Source organism: Equus quagga, chromosome 1 (assembly GCF_021613505.1).
Source record: "Equus quagga isolate Etosha38 chromosome 1, UCLA_HA_Equagga_1.0, whole genome shotgun sequence".
NCBI classification, from domain to species: Eukaryota; Metazoa; Chordata; class Mammalia; order Perissodactyla; family Equidae; genus Equus; species Equus quagga.
The window spans coordinates 134,439,764-134,453,891 of NC_060267.1; the positions used below are offsets into that span (position 1 = coordinate 134,439,764).

A 14,128-nucleotide genomic window follows, 5' to 3' on the forward strand; every position below is an offset into this window, starting at 1 on the left:
GTCCCTTGGGTCTAGAAGTTGGCAGGGGAGAGGCGGCGTGTGGTGAAATGACTGGGTGTAGGTCCGGCCCAGCTCAAGGGCCAAGTGTGGCTGGGTCAGGAGGGAGAGTCGGGTGGGAGGCTAGGCTGTGTCCAGTGCTCTTGATGATCAGGCAGGATCATCTCACAAAAGATTCTGAGCAGATCCAGAGAGGGAGGAAGGACCTGGTTGAGCCCATGGGACATCCCTGCCAGTGGATCTGGCCTGGAGGCAGATTGAACAAGGGCCTCAGGTGGGTGGGCATCTCCATTGACCAAGGGCAGGTCGGACTCCACACCACTGAAGGCCCAGACAAGAGCTATTGCTCAGAGTCACACTCGGGAGTCACTGCAGAGGCCCTAGGCATTGCCTGTGGGAAGAAACAATTTGGCAACATCCCTGCCCTGAGCCAGTGAACAAATGGATTGAGTGACTAATTAAGTAAAAGGAGTAACCCAGAGCGAAGGCAGAACAGTCTCAAAGAACATGCATCACAGCTGATCACTGTCAGCGATAGAGACTCCCTGCAAGGCCTCAGGGTGGGGAAACTTTAGAATGTACTCCTTAATAACTGCTGGGCTGAAGAGAATCACAGTGGAAACTAGCTGTTTCCAAGTGAATGACGGTGAAAATATTACATATTGGAAACTTTTCGGATCTATCTAAGGTGGTAATCAGAGGCAAATTTGTAGCCTTAAATGAATTTCTTTAAAACCAAGAAAGATTGTAAATAACTGGATGAAGAGCTCAGTGCAGGAGGCTACAGAAAGAACATGGAGGAGGAGAAGACCTTCTCATTCTCAGTGTTTGAGGAGTGTGAGCAGTCTAGTGGGGCTGGAGCACTCCTGAGGGTGGAAGTGGGGCTGGGTTGTCTGGGGCCCCAAAGGCTGACCGAGGGATTAGGGACGATGATTGGCAGCAGTGGAGAGCCCATCTGGGTTCCAGTCCATGGTGGCTTTGGCCCGTAGTGGAGCCCGGGCCAGCCATTCTTGGGCTGTGCTCTGAGTGCCCTGGGCTGCTTGCATGGACCCTGGATAGAAGGGCAGGAGCCTTTGTGGCAGGCCACCCTTTCCAAGAAGACTGAGGTACCTGGTGCGGGAGCCAAGCAGTGCTGTTGGTACACGGGCACTGTTAGGAGGACTGTGGGCCTCACCCCCTTGAGATTCCCCTCCCACCGTACTTGTTGTTCCCGCCATCCCTGGAGTTTGCTGGGACTTGGACTCTGGGGAAAGCTCTTGCAATTTTTGTCAGGAGGGCTCCCAGTACCTACTGTCTGGCTCTGATCCCCCTGCTGAGCCATGGGCTGCTTGGCCTCCAGCATCTTGTCCCCAGCTTAGCATCTGGTGGTTGAGTGACAACAGGAAAGGAGACTGACCCACAAATATTTGTTTGGTTCCTTAGTTGCTGTGACTTCTTGGAAACCTGCCATTCCTCAACGAGCCAGATCTGGGCAGGCAAAGAGCCCGGCTTTTTTGACACACCATGTACTGGTTTTCTTCCCTTTTCTCTCTTCCCTCTTTGTTTTTCCTCAAAATGAACATAGTTTTGTTTTGTTTATATAGTAATGTAGCAATGCCATATACTCATTGTTAAAAAATTCAAAATATGGGAAATTATAAAAATTTCCAAGAATCAAGTAAAAGTACCTGAAATTGCACCCCACCCCCACCCCCGCCATCATAAGTCCTATAAACCTTGTTAACCCTTGGTGACTATCTGCCTGGAAGAGATCTGAGTGACACCCCACCTGCCCTGGTCCTACACTCAGGCACTGCGCACGCAGCCCATAGTGCCTTGCACCTGGGATTTCATACTCACTGATGTAATTGGGCATTGTTCCCCGTCAGTAAGAATGGATCTCCTTTGTCCTGTTGGATGGCTGTGCAGGACTCCCTGTGATTCCCATCCTCTTGGGGCCCCACCTGCGAGAGAAGGCATTGAGGGGCACAGACTGGAGGCTTTGTCTCTGGTCTCTCAGGCTGTGTTCTCCCCCTTGGACATGTTACCCTTAGGAAAGGTAAATGTACAAACTACTCTGTGAGGACTAAGTGGGTCAGTGCAGGCGAAGTGCTCCCAGCCAGCCTGAGTGCTCAGCGTTAGCTGGCCTTGTACTTACTTTCTTCTTCATCACCCCTAGTATGGGCACCTCAGAGAGGAGGAACTGTGGATAGATTCCAGAAGCATGGACAGACATGTTCCCTCCCTCCAGGGTGCTTAGGCCCAGGGGGCAGCTCTCAACCTGCCTATCTCTTCTGGGCGGGAAGAAGCTGGCCTTGCTCCACGACCACGGGTCCCTTTTCCAGCCCACAACTTGTCTGGTCTTTTCTGGCATCTAGTGGAAGGTGCTTCCCAGTGTTCTTCTTGTCCGTGGTTCTGCCGCTTAGATCAGCCCCGGAGATACCTCGTATGGGCAGTTGGGGTTTTTGCTGCTCCTTGTGTTGGTCTGGAGGAACTGAGGTGGCCTTTGTGACAGTGGCCACACTATTGTCATATAGTAGAGAGCCTCTTTTATCTGATTTTGCTTGGGAAGTGTCAAATACTGCCACACTAAAGGTTTGGCTCAGAAGAAGAGATGGTTTGTGATGTTGTGCTGAACAGATTCTTGCTCTGTGCATCTTTCTGCAGTGGATTTCAGGCATGTGGGGGAAGAGCCCTCCCTCTACTAGGAGATCATGCCCCCCCTGCCCCAGGCCTGGACATGCTCACTGGCCCTCAGTGTGCCGGCTGGCACAGGCCTGGCATCACCCTTTGGACAGTCGTGCAGACCTTCAGCACCTGGGAAGCCAGAGTGGGCACATCTCCTCCTAAGGTCCAAACATAAAGAAAGTGACATGCACATTAGAGAGACACATCCTGTTGCTTCTCTGCCCAGGCACCTTCCATAACCCCCTCCCCAGCCTCCTTCTTGCCCTGGTTCTGGCCTCTTGTGTCGCCTGGGCTCCCTGACTGTGCCCTTCCTCTGCTCATTGGCTCCTCCTTGAGGCTCCATACTTCTCTGGTCCATTGCAGGGTGATATAGGGGAGGAGATGGCTTGGGTCAGGAGGACCAAGTTTTGACCCCGTTGCTGGGATAAGTCAGTGCACCTCTCTGACCTCTGGCTCCTCCTTGGGAAGTGGAGACAGTGATGCCAGCCCAGCAGGGCTGCCAGCAGGTACTGTCCTGTTCATTCCTCTCTGCCCACCTGTGGCCCCATGTGGCCTGGCCTTTGACCTGTGAGTGGTGTTTGGGAACAGAGGTCTCAGCAGTGGTGCTCATACCTGGGTACCACAGGTTCCTTGGCCAAAGGCTGAGGAGGAGCATGGGCTGAATGAGGCCCCCAGCCCTTTGCCCTCCGGCTGCCGCTCTCATTCAGGAGCTTCTGGTTTTCTTCCTGTGTGTTTAGAGTCTGGAGTGACCTTTGGTGTTTCTTCTTTTCTGTTTGCTCCCGTAGGGTCCAGCCACCACTGTTGCCTTTTCAAGAACAGGGGAGTATTTTGCTTCTGGAGGTTCTGATGAACAAGTAAGTAAAGCATGGTCTGAGGAATCTCCGCTGATACTGATCAGAACAGAAGAGGGGGCCAGGGCATCTTAGGGGTGGGCTGGGTTTCACCAGCTTCCTTGGTGGCTTTCAGCGACCTTGAAGGCTGGATCTTGGGGTGAGGCACTCAGACCCTTGCCTCCCTAGCGCAGTCTCCTGCAGGAGCTGACCCTGTGGCAGCATCTCAAAACCCCCACTGCTCAAACCAGCATGGATTGGAAGGAGTCTGTACAGTCATTGCCGTGAAAAAGTTAAAACAAAGCTTTTTAGTAACTTCTCTTTCCTGATTATAAATGAGTAATTAGGTAGCAATTATTGGATCCTTGCTGTGGCCTGGTAATGTGGGCAACGTGGCAAGAGCTTCATAACTCCTTTAATCCTCATGGCAACCCTGTGGGCCAGCCCTCTCATCACTTCGTTCTGTAGACAGGGACACTGCGTCTCAGCAGATGCAGAGCTAGTGGCTTCCCCAGAGCCTCCGCTTTGACATTTGTCACCCTTTGCTCCCTGACCTGCTTTGTTATGCTCTTTGAAGTGTCATTTTCAAATTCCATGGCTTCAGGGAGAGGACTTGAGTGAGGAGGTCCTGTCCCACCTTGTCACCATTTGTGCTGAGGCTTTCCGCCTGTTAGCCTGGCGCACCCTGCCTAGTCTGCTAAGCACCGATGACCTGTCTCCTGGTGGGCACCTTGCCCCCGGGCTCTGCCCCAGAGCCTGGCACCTGGAGCTTCAGGGGCATTGAAGAGTCCACCCGTCGGAAATCTTTCTCCAGGTTCCCCATGCAGTACTGCTTGTCCAGAGAGCTGCACTCCCCTCAGGCAGAGAGGAAAGGGTGGCTGCTCTGAGCTGCTGTTGACCTGGAGTGTTGTCCAGAATGTTCAGACTCTTGATGCCAGCCTCACAGCTCTGACTGCTCAGCCCAGGAAAGCCCTATTGGCCTCTCAGGCAGCCCCAGCCCCAGCCAAATGGAGCGATTTTGGTTGAGTCTCTGTCAGTAAAGCAGAGGGTGGTTAGAGTCTCTTTTAGCACAGTCTGGGGAGGAGGCGGCTGGCATCTTCCCACACCAGCGCCAGTTCCTGTGCTAACCGGCCAAGGAAGGAGCACAGCCAAGGGGACGCCTGAGCCGTCCCTCGGCATGGAGGCCTGGCTCATTGCTTAGAAGACTAGGGAAACTACTACAGGAAATTCACATTGTAAATAAAGTCACAGTAAAAGAAATTCTCACAGTATGAGAGGCAACCTGTAGAAAGTAGGGCTTCTGCCCACTCTAGCCTCTCCTTAGGCAGCCACTGCTGTCAGCTCCCTAGCTGCCTCCTTTTTTTTTTTAAGATTTTTTTCTTTCTTTTTTTTTTTGAGGAAGATTAACCCTGAGTGAACATCTGATGCTAGTCCTCCTCTTTTCGCTGAGGAAGATTGGCCCTGAGCTAACTTCTGTGCCCATCTTCCATCTACTTTATATGCAGGACGTCTGCCACAGCGTGGCTTAATAAGCGGTGTGTAGGTCCATGCCCAGGATAGGAACTGGTGAACCCTGGGCCACCGAAGTGGAGCGTACAAAGTTAACTGCTATGCCATCAGGCCTGCCTCCCTGGCTGCCCTTAAGAAAGTCTTCTCTGACAGCCTTTTTGGAGTGACATTTGACATCATCTCTTCACATTCATGATAGCCATGCCACTCCTAGGAATTTATTCAGCAGTTAGACTTGTAGTTACACAAAGACCCTACAAACAAGGGTGTAAGTGGGTCAGTGTTCTGTTTGTAAAGAGGACTAATGAGCCGTAGGTGCCACCAGTTGGGGGCAGTCATTAGTGGTGCTACTCTGGGAGTGACAAGGAGCCTCCCAAAGAACCAGGCTCGTGGCTGTGTCCTGACGGGGAAAGCGTCCAGGGCATGCTGAATTTTTGTCTAAGGTGGATATGGTGGTTTTTCTGTGGTCTCAGTTGACCACTAGCCATGCTCCACAATTCCTCCCCTCCTGGAAGTGGCCCTGGAAGAGCACAGCCCCACAGGTTGACACCCTCCAGCAGGGAGCGCTCTCGCTCCCCAGCAGGGCCACTCCTTCAGCCTTTAGGAGGAGCCTAGGACATGAAGATCTGAGTGGGACAGGAGACAATGTCAGTGTCTGTGCAGAGCTGGCTCCTGTGAGCCTTACCAGAGCCCTTTTCACAGAGAAGGAACCTGAGCCGCAGAGAGATTGTGTACTTGCCTAGAGCCATACTCTGAGGGGTGGAGCCAGGATCTTAACCCCAGTGGTCTGACCTGGTGTCTGTATCTTAACCACTTGTCACAGTGTAACAGGCCAGGCTGCCACCCTCAGGAGCTTCTGTTTCAGTGGGGAAACAGATATGATAAACTAGGAAAAAGGACAAAGAGATTTAAAAAACTACTGACTCTGATGCTATGAAGGAAAGAAATAGAAGACTCTGATAAAAGTACATAGGAGGCCAGGGAAGCCCTCTCTGAGAAGGTGGTATAGAAGGGGACTCTTCAGTCTGAGGAAACAGCTACACCGAGCTTGGGCCTGGGACAGCCCAGACAGAGGGACCAGCAAGTGCAAAGGGCTGGTGGTGGCACACAGTGATTCTTCATCCTGATGGTACGTCCAGGTCATCTTGAGGCCTGTCCAAAAACCCTGCTCTTTGGGAGGTGGAGCAGGTCCCAGAGTTGAACTGGGGTATCAGGAGGGGACTGCTATCCCACCACTGGCCCAGACCTTTGGGGGTGGCTTCCGGGCGCATTTTCTCCATGAAGAAGGACTGGCAAGGGGTTTTTCTCCCCTGATTCTGTGTGCTTCTTGATCTTGGCAGGTGATGGTTTGGAAGAGTAACTTTGATGTTGTCGATTATGGAGAAATCATAAAAGTGCAGAGGCCCCCAACTATGCTAGCCAGCTCCTCTGGGAATCTGGTAAGTGGCTCGGCAGGCACGTCAGAGCCCTGTAACTCTGGTGGACTGTGTCATGGTGAATAACATTGGACTCGGAGACCATCAGGGGCTGGAGGCTTGGGCCAGTCATGGGGAAGGTACCCTAGTAAGATCTTGTCATTTGCCAAATAATACTTTGGCATTTGTGGTGCTTTGTTTCAAATGAAGAATGACCAAACAAGATGTGAAGAGGCTGGTAGAGTAGACCGCTGGGTGCCTAGGTCTTGCACCATTTGGTGTGGGGGTGTTTCCATGGCGTGTGCTGCTGGTTGGTTGGGGCCTGAGGAAAGGAAGGACCTGTCCCATGCCAAGCCCCAGGCCATAGGACCCCATGTAGGGTTCCTCGAGGGTGTGGGGCCTGAAGCCACAGCTGGGACAGATGGGAAAGGCCCCAGCCCTGTTGCTCTCACTTCCTTTTTTTTTTAACCATGGAAAGGAAGTTCCTTGGCCACAAACCATTTTTAGTACCTTTGTTGGTAAAGGGGCATTCAGTGTTCCTGAATTAAAATAGTTAACAATACTTTTTGATAAATATTTGTGGAAAGAAATTGATAACTGATATGGTCTCTTTGAATGAGGTCACATTCAGCTTTGGCTGAAATACAGATTATATCCAAGGATGTGGAGCCCCAAGGGTTTTAAACTCTGGTGGCTGCAGGCTGTTTAAATCTCTCCCTCCTGGACCTTAGAGGCAGCATGGCCTCTCCCCACACGGAAACTGGCCTGAACAACAGGAAGCGGCTTGCCCAAGGGCCCCAGTGAGTCAAGGTTGGCCCAGAATAGAACCAGGAAGCCTCTGAGTCTATCTCAGGGCTTTCTTTGGCTCCAGCAGAGGGACACACACACACACACACACACACACACACACACACGTCCTGTCCTGTGTGTTGGGGCTACCTCTAGGAATGAGCGAGGTCGAGATTTAAAGCTTTTCTTCTAAGAGTTGCTCTTGGCTGAGAGGTTTTCTCCCTCCGCATTTGCTAATGAGTGGCTGGTTCTCAGCTTTTGGGTTTGTTGGGGCATGACTGGGTTGCACGGTGGTCTGCTTGCTCCCATTTTATCTTCCACCTAGAAGGGCATTTTCCAGGGGCTGGCCCGGTGGCGCAGCGGTTAAGTTTGCATGTTCCGCTTCAGCAGCCCAGGGTTCGCCAGTTCAGATCCTGGGTGCAGACCTATGCACAACTTGTCAAACCATGCTGTGGCAGGCGTCCCACATATAAAGTAGAGGAAGATGGGCACAGATGTTAGCTCAGGGCCAGTCTTCCTCAGCAAAAAGAGGAGGATTGGCATCAGATGTTAGCTCAGGGCTAATCTTCCTCCAAAAAAAAAAAGGCATTTTCCAAACTGCAAGGTTGGGATCCTCTGGGGTCCATGCCCTCTCCCCTACAGCTCCCCATCTGTTGGGCATTGATGGTGAGCCAGGCCCAGCCAAGATCTTTGGATGTGCTGCCCTGTTTATTCCTTCCCTCATCAAATGAGTGGGTAAAGTCACTGCTCACATTCACAGATGAGACACCTGCCCCGGGCCCACTATTCTGGCCCCTCTGAGCTAGGCCAACCAAGCTAGAAGCTGCAAGTGGAAACTGCAGAGGGCTGCCTGGCAGCTCTTCCCCAACCCAGGGGAGGGCGCTGCTACCTGTCTCTTGGGAATGGTTACTAATCATCAGCAAGGGGAGAATCCCATGCTCCTTGTGGTTATTAGGAAATTAACTTGGACAGGCTACCTCTTGTCTCTTCAGTCCTGCTCAGATATGGGGTGTGGGACACCCTGCTTTCTGAGCTTGGGGCCTCATAATCTAGCATGAGGGCTTGTGGGTAGGGAAGCCAGCAGGACATGGCAGGATAGGGTATAGGTGGGTGAACAGCTCAACAGTGCTCAGGAAAACCCTTTGTTCCCATATTACCTTCAGGCCCACGGTGGAGCTGTTGTCACAGCTCTGCCCAGTGGGCATCACCACGTGGGGCTCAAATAGGGGAGAGGTGTGGGCTCTGGGGTCTGAACCCTGGCTGTGTGGTCCCAGGCGAAGCACCCACTCTTCCTAAGCCTCTGTTTCCACAATGGGCCCTGAATACCCCCAGAAGCAGGCTCTGAGGACCTCGTGTGATGTAGGTGAGCTCTGCTAATTCATGAAGTGACTTGACTTGCTAATCCTAAAATCAGTCTTTGTTTAGGGCTTTTTCCTTATCTGTCACAAGCCCCTTTGAGAGTCTGAGTTGGTGTATAGGCCCTCTTCCAGACACACACCCACCCGACATGCCCTCCATGTGGTGTACGCTTCTAGGAGCGTCTCTCATTTCAGGACTCCCAGGCCACGAGGAAAGCTAGTGGTATTTTTTGTTAGTTTTATTTTATATACATAACATAAAATTTACCATTTTACCCATTTTTAAGTGTACAGTTGAGTGGCATTAAGTATATTCACATCATTGTGCAGCTATCACCACCATCATACCCAGAATTTTTTCATCTTCCTAAACTGAGGTGAGTTGGTATAACACTGCTCAGTGGTTAGATTTTCCCCTGAGGTGGGAAGGGAAGCTGGTGAATGTGGTCTCGCCCTCCCTGCCCAAGGGCTTCCCTGGTGCTGAGATAGTACCTGGTGACTGATTCTGTGGCTGGCCAGGGTATGTCAGCTCCTCAGGGAGCCCGGGAGCTCTGCAGCCACGTGCCAGAAGCTGGTGAGTCCGATGAGCCCCTGCCCTGCCAGTTCTTGTCTCTATACCATCCTTCCAGTAACCCAGGGGTTCTCAATCTTAGTACTGTTGATCCTTTGGAACTGAGATAAATCCTTGTTATGGGGCGGTCCTCTGCATTGTAGGATGTTACGGAGCATCCCCGGCCTCTACTCCCTGGCTGCCAGTAGCATCCCCCAAGCCCTAGAGGTGACAACCAAAAATGTCTTCAGGCATTGCCAAATGTCTCCTGGGGGGCAGAATTGCCCCCAGTTGAGAAGCACTACAGTCACTCCTGCCTCAAGAGTGAGCCCAGAAAGGAGGCTGATGTAGCAGCGGGAGGAGTGTGAGCAAGTAGGCAGGGCTGTATTAGGGGCAGAGGAGCTTGGGGGTGATGCTAAGGCCGGGCTCCCCACAGCAGCTGTGGCCCAGGTCTCTCAGCCTGAGTATCTAACACAAGCGCATTTTTTTTTTTTAATTAATGTTATGATAGATTACAACCTTGTGAGATTTCAGTTGTACATTTTTGTTAGTCATGTTGTGGGTACACCACTTCCCCCTTTGTGCCCTCCCCCCAGCCCCCTTTTCCCTGGTAACCACCGATCAGATCTCCTTATCAATATACTAACTTCCACCTAAGAGTGGAGTCATATAGAGTTCGTCTTTCTCTGACTGGCTTATTTCGCTTAACATAATACCCTCGAGGTCCATCCACGTTGCTGTGAATGGGCCAATTTTGTCTTTTTTTATGGCTGAGTAGTAGTCCATTGTAACACAAGCGCATTTTGTAGAAATGTTTGGCTTGTCAAACTTTGGAATCTTCCAGAGGTGCTGGTAAACAACAACAAAAAAGACCTTTAGCAACTTGGTTTTCTTCACTTACAATTGGAGTGTGTTCCTACTCCTCCTGCCTGCCTGCTTTCCTGGCTCTGAGATAGTACCTGGTGAGTGGTTTGGTGGCTGGCCCTGGTGGCTTGGCTTCTCAAAGAGCCCATGAGCAGCACTGCCGTGCTCCAGAGCCCTCAAATGTGATGATCCCTCCCCCTCCAGCTCTGTCTACACACTGGGCCTCGGGCCCTAAAGCCACATGAGTCACACCTGGGCATTTGAGGATTTTAGGAAGCCCTTCGGGCCAGGTGCTGGGTCTTAAATTCCTGACCATGGCCTGTTGGAGTGTGGCAGTTTAAAGCCAGAGGGACAGACCGTGGCAAGGGCAGTCATGTGAGCCCATGATAGCCCCTCTGCCCTGGAAAACCCTCTGCCCTGGAAAACCCGCTGCCCAGGACCCCTGCTCTGACTTTGGCAGTCAACTCTTGCTCTCTCAATGAAGGCTGTCCTTGAGCCCACTCTGAACAAAGCTCTGTTCACTGCCGGAGCTATTTTCAACCCCTGGTTGAAATTCACAGTTTATTTATAGGCACATTTCATGTTGAAAAGCAAAAGCCATTTCCCAGCCCTTCAGAATGAGAATAATGGGCTCCATTTTCCCTCTATTCTTGGCCGAGTTGTGATGAGGAGGGATTTTAGGGCTGTGCTAGGGAGCTTTCTCTGCTTAGAAGGCTCTGGAGTAGGGACTCCAGCCCATGCGCTGGGCTGAGTGGAGGGCAGCTCCACATTCTGCCCCGTGACGCGCTGCAAGGCTGGGGAAGGTTGGAGATTTCCAGCAGATGAGTGCCTCCCAGAGGGGCTTGTGGGGGCCCCCAGGAGCCGTCTGCAGAGGTGCTTGTGCTGGTGCTTTCAAGGATCTAGCATTTAGCTCTGTTCTCTGCTGCAGCGCTAGTCACCTCGCCCACTCTGCACTCATCCTTACAGATTCTCACTCCCTCCTGCTGTCTGTGCTTTGGGGCCTGACCCCGAGGCACGAGGACCACTGTGTCTTGGCCAACCTTGGATTTGACACCTGCCCTCAAAGTCCCAGCCGCCATAGGACTGACTTCTGCCTCAACCACAGAAGCAGTTTAAAACTTCTTTTAATAGCAAAGATGCATTTATTCTGATTTATTCTTGCCCTCCCTCCAAACATCTGAGAGCCCATTATGCAATTGGGAAGGAAGGTTGTGCTGGGCGGAGTGGGAGGGGAAGAATGCAGAATTCTAGGTAATTCAGTAAAACAGAAAAACCACTTCCTGAGTTCTCAGGGCTGGCTGCCCTCCAGTTCAGAGAGTAACCTTGAGTTCCAGGGCTGAGGCTTGTCTACGCTCACCTCAAATGGGGAGATGCCAGGTCCTCCTTCGTGAGATTTCACGAAGTGGTACATGCCAAGCAGGCACTTGGAACCGTGCCTGGCATATAGCAAGTGCTCACCAAGCTTTAGCTATTTTTAAAGTGTTCCTTTTCTTTCCTCTGTCCGACTGAGAGCTAGATGAGCCTCCTGCCCAGTCAGGGTGATTGGGTATTCAAAACCTGCTGGGGTGAGGGACAGCAGGCAAGAGCGGGGCCATTCTGCCTGGGGTAATTTTCGATGTTGACTCTACTCTGCAGGCTGTCTTTGGGAGGTCCAGTGAGGGTTGTAGACCCTTACAGGCATCTGTTGTGCCTCTTGATGAGAGACCCAAGTCCTCTTTGCTCCTAGACGAAAGCAAATCCATGAGGTGGTGGAAACAGGCCTCTTTTTCTTCTCTGTCTCCGTGACTCCTCAGGGCAAGGTGCCTAGGCCTCCCAGAGCCTCAATACTAGAACTGTCCCCAGGAAAAGCAGGCGGGGTTAGCTGAGGGTCTCTTACCTGAGGCCTCAGGCTTCCCTGAGGATGGCCTGTTTCTTCTTCCTAGTCCTTCTGGTTCTGAGGGTGGAGCCCTAGCTACCTCTTGTGCCCTCGCTGCAGCTCCCACATTTCTGTTTTGGGGCGCTGCACAGGCATGGCCTTGACTTAAAGGTTCTTGGGCCCCGATTCCTGGCCCAGAGAGTCTTGGCACTGGATCTTGCCCCACACTGAGGATCTGAGGGTCCCAGGTGGTGGTTGCTCAAGGTCTGCGTTCTTGCCCAGGCACCTAGCCTGAGGAGTCATAAGATTGAGGTCAGGGCTGGGGCCCATTTCCACCTGCCTCATAGATTTGCTTTCTTGCTTGGGAACATGAAAGACTTGAGTCTCTTACTGAGAATACAAATTTCTAGCTGGTGTTTGCTTTCTGTAGTGAAGAGAAGTGTAGGTTTGAGGGGACGCTTGGCAGATGGGGCATTATACTGTTTAGAGAGGAGTAAACCCCAGATTTATGTGTCTGAGAGAGGAGCCTTTCCTTTCTCCACTTGACCCCAATTCTGGCTCCAAATTTTCCAAGGTGGTTAGAGGGGGCTCTTGGCTGCAGATGAGTCAGAAGATGCCCAGGCACTTACTCATCTTGGAAAAGTGTTAGTTTCATGAGGCCCAGACTCCCAGCACAGCGGCTGCTCCTGCCCTTGGGCTCTGGGCTTCTGTAATGGGGGCCTGTCGCTCTGCTCGCACCCTCTGGCTGAATAGCCGGCCTTGTCCACAGACTCCTTCATCCATGTGAATGAGAGCCTGATGGGAAACATGGGAAAGCAGACTGTCTCCCAAGGGGTACCTTCCCACCTGGTTTGGCTGTTGTAGGGCCTGGCAGGACCTGGGCTTTGTAGGCTGACTTGGGAAAAGTAGGAATTATGTTTTCACATTTCCTGAGACTTACCAGCTGGCACATCTCTGTGTGGCTCCTGTGGGATAGTTCATTCCTGCCCCCCTATGCTGCACAGAGGAGAAACCTGGGCCCAGAGGTCATCTGCTGGTGAGTGGCCCAGGCCCCAATCAAGCCCGTGCCCCTGGGATTGAGGTGCAGGTCTCGGCCCTTGTGTTAGCAAAACTGAGAGACCTTGACTGGAAAAGAGCAAGAAGGATTCTCCTCATTTCTCAGTGGGAAATAAGAATCCAGCCTCCTCAGTCTTTGGGACAGATACCCAAGCCCAGCACGGGACAGACTCTGGTGACTCAGAAACACGACTGTTTGTCCCCTTTGTGTGTGCGCACGTGTGTAGACCCCTGGCAGCACTGCCTTAGGGCCTCTGGTGTCTGCATACTCATCGCTTGAAATTTACCTCCCCGGTGCTCATCCCTGTTATTCCCCCCACCGAGACCTCTAGGTTCCTGTTCTGTGGGGCATCATCTCCAGATCAGCTGGGGTGGCTGGGGCTGGATATAGTACAGGGGAGCCATAGGAGACCTGGCTGGCCAGGTACCTTCCTGGGATAGGGATGGTAATCTTCCAAGGATGGCTATCCTAGAAAGAATTCTCAGGCAGACCTGCTAGAGAGGTGGATGATACTGGAAACTTCTGGTCCTGGGAGCCCCTTTAAGAACTTGTTTGGCAGTAAGAGCTCTGTTGTCCCTGTGTGCTGGTCCAAGACGAAGCTGGGGCCTGGCCTGATGTGGCACATCTCTTCTGTCACCTCAGGCAGGTCATCTTGATTCTCTGTCCCCTGATTTCTCCCCATCAGCCCCATTACATCCTTTGGGCATTTTCCGTTTTACGGCTCACTCTGCAAAAGACTGTCCTGTGGGGGCTGGGGCAGGGTGGCCGCAGCAGCCTTTGCTACTCTGGGTGGCAGAGGCCCACAGACAAGATGCCTCACTTCACACTCAGGTTGCATTTTCCCCGCCTTTTACCTGAATGGAAGTCATGGAAAGTGCTCTGGGTTTCTTAGTTTCAGTGAAAAACAGAAGAGACTAGAAATAAAGAAGATTCAACATTTATTACCAAACTACAATTTTTAAAGAAAGTTTCCTGCTTGAAACAGCATCCTTGGACAGTGGCTGGTGGGTAAGGTGTCTGTACAAAGTCTAGGAGCTCCAAAGACTGATTCTCCTGGCAGAGTGGACCCCCAGGCCCAGGGATCAGGATGGGGAGCCGGGCCCTTCCCTCAGGGTCTGACCCGTGTGTCAGCTACTAGGAAGCAGGCAGGAGCCTCTCTCCTTTTCCTTCTGGAGGCCACAATTGACTACTGGGAGGAGGGTGGGGCTACTACCAGACACATGTAAAATAAGTTCTG

The 14,128-nt window shown here is 52.1% G+C and overlaps 1 protein-coding gene across 2 annotated transcripts in view; it reads left to right on the top strand.

Annotated features, from left to right (window-relative positions):
- Positions 1 to 14,128, top strand: part of POC1A (POC1 centriolar protein A) — a 73,033-nt gene that overhangs the window by 23,184 nt on the left and 35,721 nt on the right. For both annotated transcript variants that reach the window (XM_046659264.1, XM_046659171.1), the window contains exons 8-9: positions 3,450 to 3,518; positions 6,344 to 6,442. In XM_046659264.1, the coding sequence (XP_046515220.1) occupies positions 3,450 to 3,518; positions 6,344 to 6,442 (168 nt within the window). The remainder of the gene's footprint in view (positions 1 to 3,449; positions 3,519 to 6,343; positions 6,443 to 14,128) is intronic.